Here is a 16,316-nt window from a genome sequence, read left to right as displayed (position 1 = left end):
GCCTCAAGTGATTCACACACCTCAGCCTCCGCATGTGCTGGGATTACAGGTGTAAGCCACCACACCCAGCCGATCTTTCATATTTAATCACAAATGTGTCTTATACTGTGTGCTAATTTTTTCCTGTGTTAGTTTTGCCTATAGAAGAAATAGGAAGATTGAAAAAGTGAGACCCAGTTCTTATTCTTCTTATGTGGCCCTCATAGCACTGTGCTGAGTACAGAGTAGATTCTAAGTAAATACCACTCTCTTTATCTTATGCAAATGAATAAAAATACAGAATTTCACCAAAATTAGTATTAATGTATTAATTAATATTAAAAGTTTAATAATGATTAACACTTTTCTAATTATAAAATATACAGTCTTTGTAGAATATTTGGAACATTCTATACTAAAATGTAAAAGGAAACAAAAAAATAACATTTTGGCCTATTTCCCTCAAGTCTTTTCCCATGTATGTGTAGGGAATTTTCTTTTTTTTTTTTTCTTTTTTGAGAGGGAATCTCGCTCTGTCACCCAGGCTGGAGTGCAGTGGTAAGATCTTGGCTCACTGCAAGCTCCGCCTCCCAGGTTCTGGCCATTCTTCTGCCTCAGCCTCCAAAGTAGCTGGGACTACAGGCACCCGCCACCACACCTGGCTAATTTTTTGTATTTTTAGTAGAGATGGGGTTTCACTGTGTTAGCCAGGATGGTCTCGATCTCCTGACCTTGTGATCCGCCCGCCTCGGCCTCCCAAAGTGCTGGGATTACAGGCATGAACCACCGCGCCCGGCCGGGAATTTTCTTAAAGTCACTCCTTTATGCAAAATCCTACATTTTCCTCTTCCCATTGTATATCAATTTCCATAAATTTTAAAAAACATGATATTTCACTTCAGTTGTCTGTAAAATATTTTGAAGTATCCCTATATTACCAATCCCTTGATGATGGACTTAAAGTTTCCTGTGAATTTTCACTATTATAAATCATATTATAATAGATATCTCGATCTCTCTTTGTCCGTATTTCTGGTTATTTCCTCAGAAGTGGAATTACCGAGGAAAGACGGTTTGAAGGATGTTTAGACAGGATAACATACTGACTGAGAGCTTTGGCTTTGGAGTGTGACAGCCTTGAAGCTAATCATCAGTTCTCCAGATACCTGAAAAACATTAGGCAGGTTACTTCATCAACCTCACAGCTCAGTTTTACCATTTGTAAAGTGAAGACAGTACTTACTTCACGGAGTGTTAGGAGAATTCAATGAAACAATGCGTGTTAAAACTGTATATTCATTGTATTTTGTAACTCAACCACTAGATGGAAGTGGAGCTTTATGATTATAAAGTAGTGGCTCTCCTGCAATTCCCAGCCTCAGTAGCACCTGGGGAATTTATGCGACCTGCAATGTCTCCAGCTGCATCTCTGAGCTACTTAATCAGTATTTCTGAGGTGGGGCTCAGCAATCTACTTTCATGAGTCCTCCAGGTAATTCTTATATACACTAAAGTTTGAAAATCACTGATCCTGCTGGGCACAGTGGCTCACACCTGTAATCCCAGCACTTTGGGAGGCCGAGGTGGGGGCAGATCACTTGAGGTCGGGAGTTTGAGACCAGCCTGACCAACATGGAGAAACCCCGTCTTCTACTAAAAATACAAAAAATTAGCCAGGCGTTGTGGCGCATGCCTGTAATCCCAGCTACTTGGGAGGCTGAGGCAGGAGAATCACTTGAACCCAGGAGGCAGAGGTTGCGGCGAGCCAAGATCGTGCCATTGCACTTCAGCCTGGGCAACAAGAGCAAAACTCCGTCTGAAAAAAACAAAACAAAACAAAAAACAGAAAATCACTGATCCAATATATATTCACATATATTTACATTCTTTTCTTATTTGTTGCTTAGGCAGGGAGCAGAGCCAAAGAAAATTAACACATAATAACTGTAATTTATGGATTGTTGCTAATTGGTACCACAGTGGTAATAAGTGATATACACAGCATGCATCCTTATTTTTACAAAAATCTATGTAGTTATTTTTGCTCCCATTTTTCAAATGAGGAAGCAATCTTTGAATTAACTTGCCCAATGTTACTTAGAGTATGTATTTCAATATAGACCATGGATTTATTCACTAGACTATACTGCTACCCCAAAGCCAAGACCTGGAAATCCCATTAAAGGACTTTACTCTTATTGCTAATTAATATAATTTTAATCTGGCTGGTGCTGAGTGTGCTTACCTGAGCAAATGGCTAACTTGTCAAGAACTATGCAGAAGAAAAACATTTCTTACCAATTGTACCTATTTATGCCTGTCTTTTTTAAATGTCATCCATTTAATTCAAATTGAAAAGTGGGGGCAAAAAGTACAAAAATTATAATAGACTTATGGCAGGTCAATGAATTGGTCACATTAACCTCAAAATATCTCATGAGGTTTAAGAAAATGTTACAGTGAACATGATTCTCTAAGAACCTCAACTGATATTTGTTAAGACTATCGCAGAGTGATTCAGACTTTTCATTGCCATTTACTAGATAAATGAACCACTCAAATGGCTAATTATCCACTTAGTTGGTTTTCTCATTTATACTATGAAATACCCAAAAAGTTATTGTAAGGATAAAATGAGATGACATAGATAAATCATTTGGTACTTGAAGAATGCTGTCATTATTATCATCACTAAATCAGATAGGTCATAATTAGTATTGTGTTAATTTGGACCCTGCAGAATTGCAAGATGAGATTAGTGGGTGCAAGAGATTTATTAGGAAAACATCTGTGAGGGAAAATGGGAAGGGAGCTGAAGAAGGCTGAGTCATCGGATCCTGATGCAGGTCTTACCCATGTGGAGCAAAGAGGATAGGAAGGATGACTGGACAGATAATGTCTGGAGGTGCAGTGCTAAGAAATTTTCAGCTAAGATAATGAGCCCCCAAGTCAGTGCCCCATCAGAAGAGTCCTGTGTCTCCCAGGAACTGACCTGTCTTGGTGTCCCTTGCACAAACACAGTGGATCTCAGAACTATAAGTCAATTACATTCCTTGCAGAGAACTGAGAGGCTCCTTTCATGGCCACCACATCTTACACTGATTCCTTAGTGTGTCCCTCTAAATGTTCCACTAATACCAGCAAATGTTTGAATACAACTTTTAAAAAAGGCTTTAATGTATCCTCAATAACTCTCATTTAAGAGTCACCAGCTACTCTGGATTTATATTGAATCAGTTAATATTTATAAAGCACTTACATTGGTACCTAGCACATAGTAAGTACTAAATTGTTACTAATATGGTAGTATCAGAGTTTAACTGAACTTCTGAAAGAAGGAAGACTTGTGGGACTACAAATTGCAGTCTTCTTCCAGCTAGCATTTAATGAGGTAATAATGCTGGAATAGGGGTCTCTCCTATAAGGATCTGCAATGTGGATCTACAATACTTTTTCTACTGAGTACACCGAGAAACTAAGGCAAAGATGAGGAGAAAGTAAGGGGTCTCTTCAGAAGCAATCTCCCATGAATTATCATAGCTCTTTGGAAGCTATTTCTTTGCCTTCAGCAGGCTCTGTCAAATAATAATTCTTTATGTGTATGTCTTATCTCTTCACCTAAGCTATACTCATGTTCATTCATTCAACAAATATCTATTGAGTACCTCCATGTGCCAGACACTGTTCTAGATGATGAGGACACATTAATGGGCAAAAGCGTATGCCTTTGTGGAGATTACACTCTAGTGAGGGGAGACAGACCATAAACATGACACATAACTGAATTACATAGTCTGCTAGAGGGAGATAAGTACACGGGGGAAAGTAGACTAAGATAAAGAAATCGGGTTTGAAATATTTAAAAAGTAGTCAGGGTGGGTGTCACAGAGAAGATGACACCTAAGCGCGGTTCTGGGGAGTGAGCAGTGACAGTGACTTTCTCGAGGGCGCTTACCATAACTTCACCACCACAGACCAATCCTGTGCATTTGGTTAATATTTAATTAATGTTTACTGACTAAATGAAATTCAAAGACTTGGCTAAAACCACACTCAAGATTAAAGATCAGTCAAGAATGGATGTATCTTTAATACACCAAAACTGGGGTTTCTACCAAAACTGGGGTTTCACCAGAGTGTCCTATGCATATCCCTAAAGAAACACTGAATAATCGGTGGAAGTCACTAAAAATGACTATTACCATTTTTTTAAAAGAAGGAAACAGAACAATTCCTTTTCAGGAAACCAACTCTTACTAATCATTCTCCCACTGTTTAAAATCCGAGTTAGCATTTACTTTCCATAGTACCCTTAAATATATATGTCAATTGGCCTTGGCTTTCTGCCATAAAGAAGTTTTATGTACCATGATAAACATGGTATTTATCAGGAGGGATTTTTGCCCTTTTATTTAATTATGGGTATAAAATGGCAAAGCCACCTCAAATATGTACATGTATGAGTTCTGTAATTAATGCATCGTTACATCATACTTACAAACCGTTCATCAATAGCAAGTTAACTTACATAAAGTTAACATGAGCAAAATTTGTCCAACAAATTATTTCACACAGGTATATGCTTATGAATCTATTTAATTGCTCAGACTGTGCTAGAGAATACGTACCAAGAAATACATATATTTTACAAGGTTCAGTTACAAAATGGATGGTTTCAAACGGGAATTTCTTACACTAACCTGATTATGAAAAAAAGAAGTCTGTATCATCTGCTTCCAAGTCTATTATGTCCAAATATATTTTTAATTATGCATTTATTTAGCTAGTTTTATAAATATTAGAGATTTCATCTTAAATTATTTTTGTAAATAGTTCTAGAACATGTTTTCCGATTATTATTTTCCTAATAAAGACATATATTTGACCTATGTTTATACATATGTATTCTCTACACAGTAAAACTTGTTTTAAAGAGAATAGTAAAGAAAATGCAGAAGCTCTGACTCTCCAAGACAAAGGCAAAAAAAAAAAGAAGGGGGGGGAAATGTGAGGAACATTTTATTACACCTCCTGATTTTTACTCCTTGAGTTTTATTTTCTCCCCTTGTTTATTTGTTTAATGCTAGAAACTGTATTCCTAAGGAAGCATACCTCTTTCAGGTGAGCATGATAATTGGCAGATTTTGATACGTAGAGTGTGAATATATAATTAAGAAGTGATTACCTAATAAAGATAACAATGTGACTATTTTAATTATTTTGGTGGCAAGGAGTTGGTTTTACATCATCCAAAAAAAAAACAAAAAAACAAAAAAACCCTGGTTTCAAATTCATTGGTAATCAATATGCTAACTTTCTGAATCAAAATGGAGAGCCTCTCAAGAAAAAGAGCTATGCAGTCAGCAATGACTTAAATTAGTCAGGATAGCAGGAATCTGGGGTTAAGGCTGTTTGCACCATTTTGGTCTCACCACGATATGTGAGTGGGACCACAGCTGTGTAGCACTTGTTTCTGTCATAAGTGTAGCAGGTCTCTGTAGCACTGTCTTCATCACAGATATTGCTCTGGGTAGCAGTAACTATCTGATTATCCAGCTCCACTTCTGTAGGATCACATTTTTTACAGCTGAAAAGCAAACACATGCATTAGACAATCCCCTCAAATGCTGTCTCAAAATGCAACTACACATTTCAATCCAAAATCAATTAGTTCTTGCAGCTCTGACATGACAGCAAAGGACGACTCCTTTCAGACATAAGAAGCTCTACAATACAGAAGAGCTTATGGGATTTTCCAATCTTTAATGTATATTAGTTGAAAATAAGCAATATGATTAATGATGTGATAATACGATTATTTTATCTATACCATACAGCAATTTCTACTGTGTTAGGCTTATTCCCAACTGTATACCTGTTTAAACAAGTTATTTATAGCGACAAGAACGGGAGAATTTTTTTTAAAAAATTGATGTTGGAGTCTGTCATTTCCAAAGAAACACCTGCCTGTTCATAAGATCAAATCTACTTATTGAACTATTAAGAGAAATTGGCCTTTCTATGAATGCCAATAATTTTTTCTTTAGAAAAAATGTATAGATAAATTTTATCTGTGACAAAGTTTTATGAATTTATGATACCTAATAATTAACATAGGAATTAATGTATTCAAAAGTTCAGATTATATTTGTAAATGTTTATACTCCAACATATTTTGAAAAACATTCTTACAAGGAAAAAATTAAAAGCTATTAACTTCCACATCTATGTTACTATGGAAAAAAATATAGCTTACAGGTCAGACAAATGGTACACAAATTTGGTTCTCAATGGTGAGGTGGGATCAGAGATATTCTCCCTGTTGTTCAGAGGAACACTAAAAGAAAATAAACAAAACAAAGTTAAAACAATGAAATACAGATATTGTTGTTTTTGGTAATAGGTATACCGCCACTATTTCATCAGAACAGTACTTATCATTGTAGTTAGCACTCTATAAGCACTCTAGAGTAATACCATTACTCAGATTTTTATAGTAACTTGCTATGTTTTAAATATGTCTCATTCAAAATAAACCTCACAGCAACTCCGCTGTCAACTATCTTTGCTGACTTGGCAAATTTTTGCTTTTCCTTTAAAACTCAACTCAGGTTTTACCTCTGAAATAATTATATTGATGTTATCCTCACCCTTCAACAAACTTCTTCCTCTGCAGTCTCATTAATGCTCATATATATTTATTATATTGAATACCATATCATAGTTGCTTGTCTACAGAGTGGTTGCTTCCTTGGGCTATGTAAGTTCCTTGAAGTAAAAACATTTATATATTCCCAGTGCCTAGCTAGGTATGTGGCATATGGAATATGTTCAATATTTGTGAAATGGACAGACAGATATTATTATCCAGATTTTAGAGGAGAGGAAGTCATAAATAGGAGAGGTTAGTGGTCCACCCAAGTTCACACAAAAATTAAGTAGCAAAGCTGGAACTTTTTCATTGTGATGTCCTATGAAAAATTAGATAATGATTGTCAACGAGTTCAGGTGATTTCATTAACTTTAAAATTTTTTTCATCTAAGTCATCATTCCTTCTCATATGCCCCTCCCTACCAAAAGGAACAACGAAAAACTTGTGTTTCCTAACTCAGTATTTAGCAATACCATCCAAGCCAGAAACCTGGTTATCATACCTGAATCCTCCTCCGTCACATATCTACTCAATCTCACAGTCCGGTTGATTCTAATTATTTTCATGTGTGAAATCCATCCACTTGCCTCTCTTCTCATTATTACTGCCTTAATTCAGGACACCACTATCCTCTCCTAGATTATAACAATGTCTTCCTTTTGTCTTGACCCCTTCAAAGCACTGGTCACATTATGGCCAAACGTCCTTTCTAAAATGCAAGCTTAATTTCCTTCTCTGCTTAAAACCTCTAGCGTCTCTCCACAGATAACAGGGTATCCTCAAAATAGCATAGAAGGCACATCCTAATATGCCCCTAACTCTCCAGCTTCATCTCTCACAATGTCACTCTCCACAATGCATGCCAGCTGTAAACAATCACTTGCAATTCCACAAACGTGCCATGCTTTTCTCATCTCCCATCTTAACAATAACAGTTCTAACATATAATACTGGTTACAGTGTGCCTGGTACTATGCTAAGCATATTATGTGATGATCTCATATAATCCTCACAGCAATCCTGTTTCCTTTTCCCGGAATGACCTGCCCCACCTATTAATTCTCTCACTCCCCACACACATTTAGCCAGCAAACTCCTATTGGGCTGACAGCCATCATCCATCCCACCACTTATTCCAAACACCCTTTCCTGCTTCCCACTGCCACCCTTCTCCTCTCCCTGAGGATTGGACTGGGTACCCCTCCTCAGTGCTCCTATAACAACCCATGCCCGTTCCTATCATAGCACTTACAATACAGAATTGTAATTGCCTTTTTAATTGTTTAAGGTTTCCTGTTAGACTATAAATTCTCTTAAGAAATGGATTGTATTTTAAATAAACTGTTTTATCCCCACCGCCAACCCTTAATATTTGGCAGTTACTAAATAAACATTTGTTGAATGAATGAATGAATCTATTCTTAACAAGACTGTAAAGACTCTAGTAATATCAGAAAAAGCTTTAAATAATGAGAAAGACAAGGTAATAAACATTTTTGAGAGGCTACTATAAGCCAAATGCTGTTCTTTTATGAATTATTGTATTTAATCCTCACAATCCTATAAAGTGTATGTGTATATATTCACACATACATACATAATTATCCCTTTTTTTAAAGTTTAAGAAAAAGACTTAGTTAAGTAACTTGCCCAAAGTCACATCATTTTAGTAAGTAATGGAGTTGGGAATAATACCATAATGGCAGGCTCGGCATGATGGCTCATGCCTGTAATCCCAGCTCTTCGGGAGGCTGAGGCGGGTAGATTGCTTGAAGTCAGGAGTTCAAGCCCAGCCTGGCCAACATGGTGAAATCCTGTCTCTCCTAAAAATACAAAAATTAGCCGGGAGATGTGGCACGCACATGTAGTCCCAGCTACTCGGGAGGCTGAGGCAGGAGAATTGTTTGAACCCGGGAGGCAGATGTTGCAGTGAGCCAAGATCATGCTACTACACTCCAGCCTGGGCAACACAGTGAGACTCTGTCTCAAAAAAAAAAAAATAGCCAGGCATGGTGGCTCATGTCTGTGCTTTGGGAGGCCAAGGTGGGCAGATCACCTGAGGTCAAGAGTTTGAGACTAGCCTGGCCAATATGGTGAAACTTTGTCTCCACTAAAAGTACAAAAAAAAATTAGCTGGGCATGGTGGCACGTGCCTTTAGTCCCAGCTACTCGGGGAGGCTGAGGCAGGCGAATTGCTTGAACCCAGGAGGCAGAGGTTGCAGTGAGCCAAGATCGCAGCACTGCATTCCAGCCTGGGTGACAGGGGGAGACTCCATCTCAAAATAACAATAATAATAATAATAATAATAATAATAATAATACCATAATGGCACAGCAATGGTAATATACTTTCAGAAATCAGAACAGGGAAGATCAACACATCAGGCAAAGTGTCATGAAGTATCTAAATTATCTGATTTCAGTAAACAATGTAATATAAAAAGAGTCATTTCATAAAATAAAAAGATGAATTAGAAGATCATGGAGAGCCATTTTAAAAATCTCCTGGAGGTTTAAACATAAGATAGACACTCTTCAACATGGCTTAAGTGCCAATGTCATGTATGCCATTCTTTCCAATTACCCACTACTCCAGCTGTTCTGTCCCTAACACGAAGCTATGTGGGCAGGATCTCAGTGGTCAAAGAAAACCTGCTAGAGGAAGTGATGGCTGAACTAAGACATGCACATTGAGAAGGAGTTAACTAGGCTAAGAGGGGTGGGACAGAGTTCTTCAAACAGAGGAACTAACAAGTATAAAAGCACTGTGAATGTGGGGAAATAGAGACATTACAGCGGTCCTGAATTTATTTATTTTTTTATTTTTATTTTTTATTTTTTGAGGAAGTCTTGCTCTTGTCCCCCAGGCTGGAGTGCAGCAATGATGCGATCTCGGCTCACCGCAAACTCCGCCTCCCAGGTTCAAGCAATTCTCCTGCCTCAGCCTTCCGAGTAGCTGGGATTACAGGCACCTGCCACTACGTCCGGCTAATTTTTGTATTTTCAGTAGAGACGGGGTTTCACCATGTTGGCCAGACTGGTCTCAAACTCCTGACCTCAGGTGATCTGCCCGCCTTGGCCTCCCAAAGTGCTGCGATTACAGGCGTGAGCCATCACGCCCAGCCCCAGTAGTGCTGAATTTTTAAACATAAAGTAAAAGAAAAGTGGCAATGGATGATCTTGAGAGTTATGCTAAGCTTTGTAGGTCAGGCTGAGGCATTTGTAATACATCCTAAGATCAATGTTGGGGAAACCATCACAAGGCTTTTAAGCAGGATAGTGACAATAATTGGCACATAGATTAGGTGAATAAATAATAGTAAATATTTTTTAATATGTCCCAGAAATACATAAGCTCTAAAAGGAATATTGTCTATTTATTTTTACAATAATCCTATGAGTTAAGTGTGATTTTTTTCCTCATTTAAAGATGAAAAAGTTGAAGTTCAAAGTAGATAAGTAACTTGCATACAAGAACACACAGCTATTAAGTGTCCCAGACAGAACTTAAAACAAAATTCTTAAACACATTATACTTTTCCCATTGATTGAAAGGAATGGAATGCCTTGTTCTCTTTCTATAGGAGATTTGATTGGGGAAAAACTATTAAGGTAGGAGTGGTTTACAAGGAAAACTTATAACTGATTGGATCCAATAGAAATCTAATTTCTCAAATAGTATCAGCATTCTTGCTATTGAAAAAGAGCTATATAGCATATAACTCTGGACTGTGTGTGAAATGAAATGAATATCTGAAATCCAATCTAAAAGTGAGATTGAATCAAATTAGTTAATGTGATCAGTCTGCCTTATCTCGATGCAGACATCTGATTACAGTGTAAAAGACTCAGTTATCTATATATGGTACAAAATAAGACTTTAGTGTTATCTGCAGTTTCAGTTTGAACTGATCAAGGGCAACTGATTCAAATGGAAATAACTTGGCCAGCCGTGGTGGCTCAGGCCTGTAATCCTAGCACTCTGGGAGGCCAAGGCAGGAGGATCGCTTGAGCTCAGAAGTTCGAGAACAGCCTGGGCAACATAGTGAGACCCTGTCTCTAGAGAAAAATAAAAAATTATCCAGGTGTGGTGGTGCATGCCTGTAGTTCCATCTACTGAGGAGAATCACTTAAGCCTGGGAGTTCGAGGCTGCAGTAAGAGTGATCTTGCCACTGCACTCTAGCCTGGGTGACAGAGTGAGACCGTGTCTCAAAAACAAGCAAACAAAAATAAATAAATAGAAATAACTTCATATAAACAGTGCATGCTGATGACTAGATAACAGCCTTTGTTTATAATTTGATGTAGCCCACTGATTTTAGATTGCCTATAATCTTTCATTCTTACCTCTAATTTCAATAAAATTGCCTCAAGCTCATTCACAAGATTCAATTCTTTACTGATGTAAAGTGCTACACAGCAAAAAGAGGAGTAAAGATGTAGGTATTACATTCAAACAATGCTTAGTGTCAGAAAGCATCTCTGCTTAGAACAGGAAAAAAAAGAATATGGAATGCCACATACATAATTCGGATGTTTCTCTCCACAATGTCCTCATTAGGATCTTCGGAAGAACGGATGATCCTGGAAGTAATCCGGGCACACTTACATTTGTTGTCAACAAGAACAATCCTTTCACCTTCTTGAGCTTGAAAGGTAAACGTATTACAAAGAAAGGAAAACAAATGTCAATTTATATATTTTGTATTGAGTTATTTTATCTTTCTTGCCTGCAGAAAAATAGTTTTATGGTTGGTTTGTCTCAGCTTTATCCATTTGTTCTCTAAGCAGAATCTTACATCACAGTGAAGGAAATCCAAAAGTACTCTAAAAGGAATTTTCACTTTTTTCTTGAACCAGGGTATGGGAATCTGGGATGAAATAATTCTGATTTTCACATCCTTCCTGAACTCTCATTTGTACTTAAAATTTTTTTGTATAAATTGTATTATAGTTAAGAACAGGCATGTTTTCCTCCAAGATAACCTTATTTTGTATGACTTTTAAATACTCTCTACCACAATTATCTGCCTTTTCATAACAGATTATCATAGTACATAATTCAATAAAAAATAATAAAGACTAAATTTCTTATAAGAATTATTTTAAGCAGGGTGCAGTGGCTCATGCCTGTAATCCCAGGACTTTGGGAGGCCGAGGTGGGCAGATCACAAGGTCAGGAGTTCAAGACCAGCCTGGCCAACATAGTGAAACCTCATCTCTACTAAAAATACAAAAATTAGCCGGGCATAGTGGTGAATGCCTGTAGTCCCAGCTACTCGAGAGGCTGAGGCAGGAGAATCACTTGAACCCGGGAGGTGGAGCTGGCAGTGAGCCAAGATCGTGCCACTGCACTCCAGCTTAGGCAACAGAGTGAGACTTCATCTCAAAAAAAAGGAAAAAAAAAAGAATTATTTTAAAAGATAGAGTATGTATGACATAAAGTGCTATAAATTTGCAAAAGCAATTTAGAAATATTATGAGGTACAATCTCAATTGAATATGCCTGTATACATAAAAAAAGAATAAATGAATAAATATACATATGACCATTAAAGCCTTAACTTTGAATGTCAAAATTTATTGTCTAATCTGAATATTAGACAAAAAGTTCTGATAAGTTGTTTGTTTGTTTGAGATAGTGTCTCACTCTGTCACCCAGGCTGGAGTGCAGTGGCACAATCTCAGCTCACTGCAACCTCTGCCTCCTGGGTTCAAGCGATTTTCCTGCCTCAGCCTCCCAAGTAATTGGGACTACAGGTGTGCACCATCATGCCTGGCTAGATCGTTGTGGTTTTTTTAGCACAGATGGAGTTTCACCATGTTGCCCAGGCTGGTCTTAAACTCCTGACCTCAAGTGATCCACCTGCCTCGAGCCTCCCAAAGTGCTGGGATTACAGAGCCACCGCACCCAACCTTGATAAGTATTGCAAGGAATAAACAAAGGAAATTTTGTATCATCTGGATTTGGACTACCAGATTTTATTTTAATTTTCTATTTTTGAGACAGAGTTTCACTCTTGTTGCCCAGGCTGCAGTGCAATGATGCAGTCTCAGCTCACTGCAACCTCTGCCTCCTGGGTTCAAGCGATTCTCCTGCCTCAACCTCCCAAGTAGCTGGGATTACAGGCATGTGCCACCATGCCCATCTAATTTTTGTATTTTTAGTAGAGACCGAGTTTCACCATGTTGGTCAGGCTGGTCTCGAACTCCTGACCTCAGGTGATCCACCCGCCTTGGCCTCCCAAAGTGCTGGGATTATGGGCGTGAGCCAGAGTGCCCAGCAAATTACCAGATTCTAAAAATTCAATAATAGCTTTACATAAGTAATGCTATTAAATAAGAGTGCTAATTAATAATAACAATGATGCTGGCCGGGTGCAGTGGCTCACGCCTGTAATCCCAGCACTTTGGGAGGCCAAGGTGGGTGGATAATGAGTTCAGGAGTTCCAGACCAGCCTGTCAATATGGCGAAACTCTGTCTCTACTGATAACACAAAAATTAGCCAGGCGTGGTGGTGCACACCTGTAGTCCCAGCTACCAGGGAGGCTGAAGGAGAAGAATCGCTTGAACCTCAGAGGTGGAGGTTGCAGTGAGCTGAGATTGTACCACTGCACTCCAGCCTGGGCAACAGAGCGAGACTCCATCTCAAAAAATAATAATAATAATAACGATGATGTTAAACATGCTTTATTCGTATAATTTTAGCTAAGTGACCTTTAACAATTCCTCTCATTAAGCCTCAACCAAAAAAAAACACAGATTTAGCACACGAATTCAAGTTATAAAGTTTAAATGATCAGAATAGTTATAATTTTAACTGGAAGTCTGTTCCTGAGACGATTCCCAGAGCAGAGAGGACCTAGTGCAGTATTTCAGTCTTAATGATAAGAGCCACTACAAAAACATTTTAAGACCATTGTTATTGTACTTGTAATTGTTTGAAGCACTTTATAATGCATTATTATACCATTATTCATAAGTTCCTAATGAATCTTCTGACACAGTCTGTGTAATATTGGAAAGAAACATTATGGAGTCAATTCAAGGTAATGAAATAACTCATTATCATCTGAAAAAGGTAAAATGACCTAAATGATGTCCTCTTTTCTACTTGTGTATCCATGACTCTTAAATGTTTTTTCTCAGTGAAACATAAATAAGCACATAATGCCTGACCAAAAATACAGATTGTTGAGGAGTGACTTAACTATTAAGTCTTAAATAGAAAATGTCTATATTCTATTATGGCATATAATTATTTCCTTACCAGAAACCTGGGAAGTTAATATATAAAAATATTAGGCAGCCTAATATCTATCAGAAATACATAGCTGTCAGAAAATTTACAAATACTTTCAATTCACCAAGACTTAGAGTCTAATATTTGATCTCACCAATAGGCAGTATTTTTCCTAACAAACCTGATATTAGGGACTGTGCTTTACTTTATTCCAAGAGCATCTGACACATAGTAGCTGTTCAATGAATATTTGTTAAATGTAATTCAGTTCAAACAAATAAGAAAATAGATTTAACAACATATGCTAGATATGACCATAATGAGTTTACTAAAAAGTGATTGCCTTACACAAGGCAGAATAGGATAGTAGGAGTGCGGGCTATAGGGTCAGATTGCTGGGTTCTACTTACTCTCTTGCTTGCTGTATGACTTTGGTAAGTTGTTTCACCTCTGTAAGACTTAACTGGCTCAACTGTATGTCAGAAGTAATAATAGTATTTATCTTCACATGGTTACTGAGAGAATTAAATGGAATATTATATGTAAAGGAATTAGCATGACACATAGAATATCATATTCAGTAAGTGATAGCTATTTTTTATACAGATGGTCCCCAGCTTACCATGGTTCTACTTACAATTTTCCTACTTTATGATGCTGTGAAAGTGATATGCATTCAGTATGATCCTCAGCCACAATGGGGCTACCTCCCTATAAAGTCATTGTAAGTTGATATCATACTTTTGATATTTTCAACTTTCAACTTTGTAGGGTTTATAGGGAAATAGCCCCATTATATATATCATATATTTTTAGATATGTACATATACTTATGTTGTACATCCTTTAGTACTATTTTATATTTTAAATCATTAGAAAGTTATTCTTGATGCTAAATTAGTATAATATATATATATATATATATAAAATGCCTATTCCTAATCACATTTCTGTCATTATTTGTCTTGAAATAAGAACCACAGACTCAGTGATAGGAACAATCCAGACAAATTTTAATGTGCCCTTCTAAATGAAAATTATTTAATACTGTACCTCTAAATTCAGAATGTATTCCATTTTCTGAAGTTGTTTGAAAGATCAATAAACAAAATAAAAGTTCAGTCATCAATTTATAGGCAACCTGTGTAACATTAAACATTGCTAAAGGGTCATAATTAAATCTGTGGGCTCAGATCCAGGAAAGCTGTTAAAACCAATACCAGCCTCTTTGGGGAAATAAAATCCCAATGCATTCCATGTTGTACTTACAGTAATTATTATTTCACTTCTCCAGAATATTAATTTAAGAGACTCAAGGGAAGGATTACAGATTTTTAAGATTCAATGTGGACATTCATATAAGTAGGACTATCTGTAGTTAGCTAATTTCTTATTCTCTAGTTTGTAGTAGGCAAATAACTAATAGAAGAGAAAAAATAATTAAAAGATTCTTATCTGTGTAAAGACAACTGCCATAGAAAGATGAAAGCATGTTAGGAAAAAGAAGCTGGCCTGCTGGCCAACCAAAGCATAGGCATAAATGTTTAAAACTGAAAAAAAGATCTGTCCTATATTTTTCCTTTGATTTTCTAAATATCACATACCTTTTACATGAACAGCCTTAACAAAAATGGCCAGGACTCCCCAGAAAAGCAAATGGTTCTTCATCTTGACTTCACTTCTTCTGAAAAACTGGAGCAAAAAAAGTCAGGGTTAAGGTGTGTGATCTATAAGGAGTGTGCAAATGATGGTGCTTCTGCTTTCTTAAAATAACACTCCAGGCAGCTAACAAACTAAAAACAATCACAACTGTGGTTGAAGTCTGAAGTTTAAATGCCGAACTGGAAAAACGTATGACTCACATTTAAGTATTTTCTTGCAAAGCATCCAAAAAAAAAAAAAAACCCATAATTTGATGCAATCATTTTTATTTTGCATTTACACTATATAAATGTTTAAACCAGAAGACTAATAATAATTTCAAAGAAGGATTCCATTAAGAATGTTGAAATAGGGACTTTCCATTTTATTACCTAGATATATTCATATTAGTCTTCAAATCAGATATCTGACATTTGCCATGCCTAGAATAATAAATGAAGTGAAGTGAAGGAGGAGAGATGAAGGGAGAGAAATGAAAGTCCTTTAAGGTCCCAAGTGTACCTTATGCTAATTTTTTATACTAGTCCTTAATTAACCAAGCTATCAGATTTAAATATATATTTTGTATATACCTTACAAAATATATACGTTGTATATACCTTACAAAATATATACATTGTATATACCTACAAAATATATGCATTGTATATTTCTTACAAAATATACGCATTGTATATTCCTTACAAAATATATACGTTGTATATACCTTACAAAATATATATTTTGATTACTTTCAGTTATTTTATAAGCTGAAACATGGAACTGGAATTAGAAACT

General features: G+C 36.7%; 1 protein-coding gene across 4 annotated transcripts; it reads right to left on the bottom strand.

Moving 5' to 3' along the window:
• Nucleotides 1–4,557: 4,557 nt before the first annotated feature.
• On the bottom strand, nt 4,558–16,032 carry JCHAIN (joining chain of multimeric IgA and IgM). 4 transcript variants are annotated; one of them, XM_025384936.1, is made up of 6 exons: nt 15,911–15,946; nt 15,482–15,569; nt 14,931–14,957; nt 11,158–11,281; nt 6,236–6,316; nt 4,558–5,566 (listed from the first exon to the last, which is right to left on the bottom strand). In XM_025384936.1, the coding sequence occupies exons 2-6, from the start codon at nt 15,543–15,545 to the stop codon at nt 5,356–5,358; spliced, it is 507 nt and encodes a 168-aa protein (XP_025240721.1). In that variant the 5' UTR covers nt 15,546–15,569; nt 15,911–15,946; the 3' UTR covers nt 4,558–5,355. The 4 variants fall into 4 exon arrangements, with proteins under 4 accessions (XP_025240721.1, XP_025240723.1, XP_025240720.1 ...); XM_025384938.1 differs by lacking the exon at nt 14,931–14,957 and having other exon boundaries at nt 15,911–16,032; XM_025384935.1 differs by lacking the exons at nt 14,931–14,957; nt 15,911–15,946 and adding an exon at nt 13,160–13,207 and having other exon boundaries at nt 15,482–15,646.
• Between the last annotated feature and the right edge of the window lie 284 nt (nt 16,033–16,316).

This window comes from Theropithecus gelada, chromosome 5 (genome assembly GCF_003255815.1).
Source record: "Theropithecus gelada isolate Dixy chromosome 5, Tgel_1.0, whole genome shotgun sequence".
Classification (NCBI taxonomy): Eukaryota; Metazoa; Chordata; class Mammalia; order Primates; family Cercopithecidae; genus Theropithecus; species Theropithecus gelada.
The sequence above is the reverse complement of the archived record's forward strand: the minus strand, read 5'-3'. Positions and strand labels throughout refer to the sequence as shown.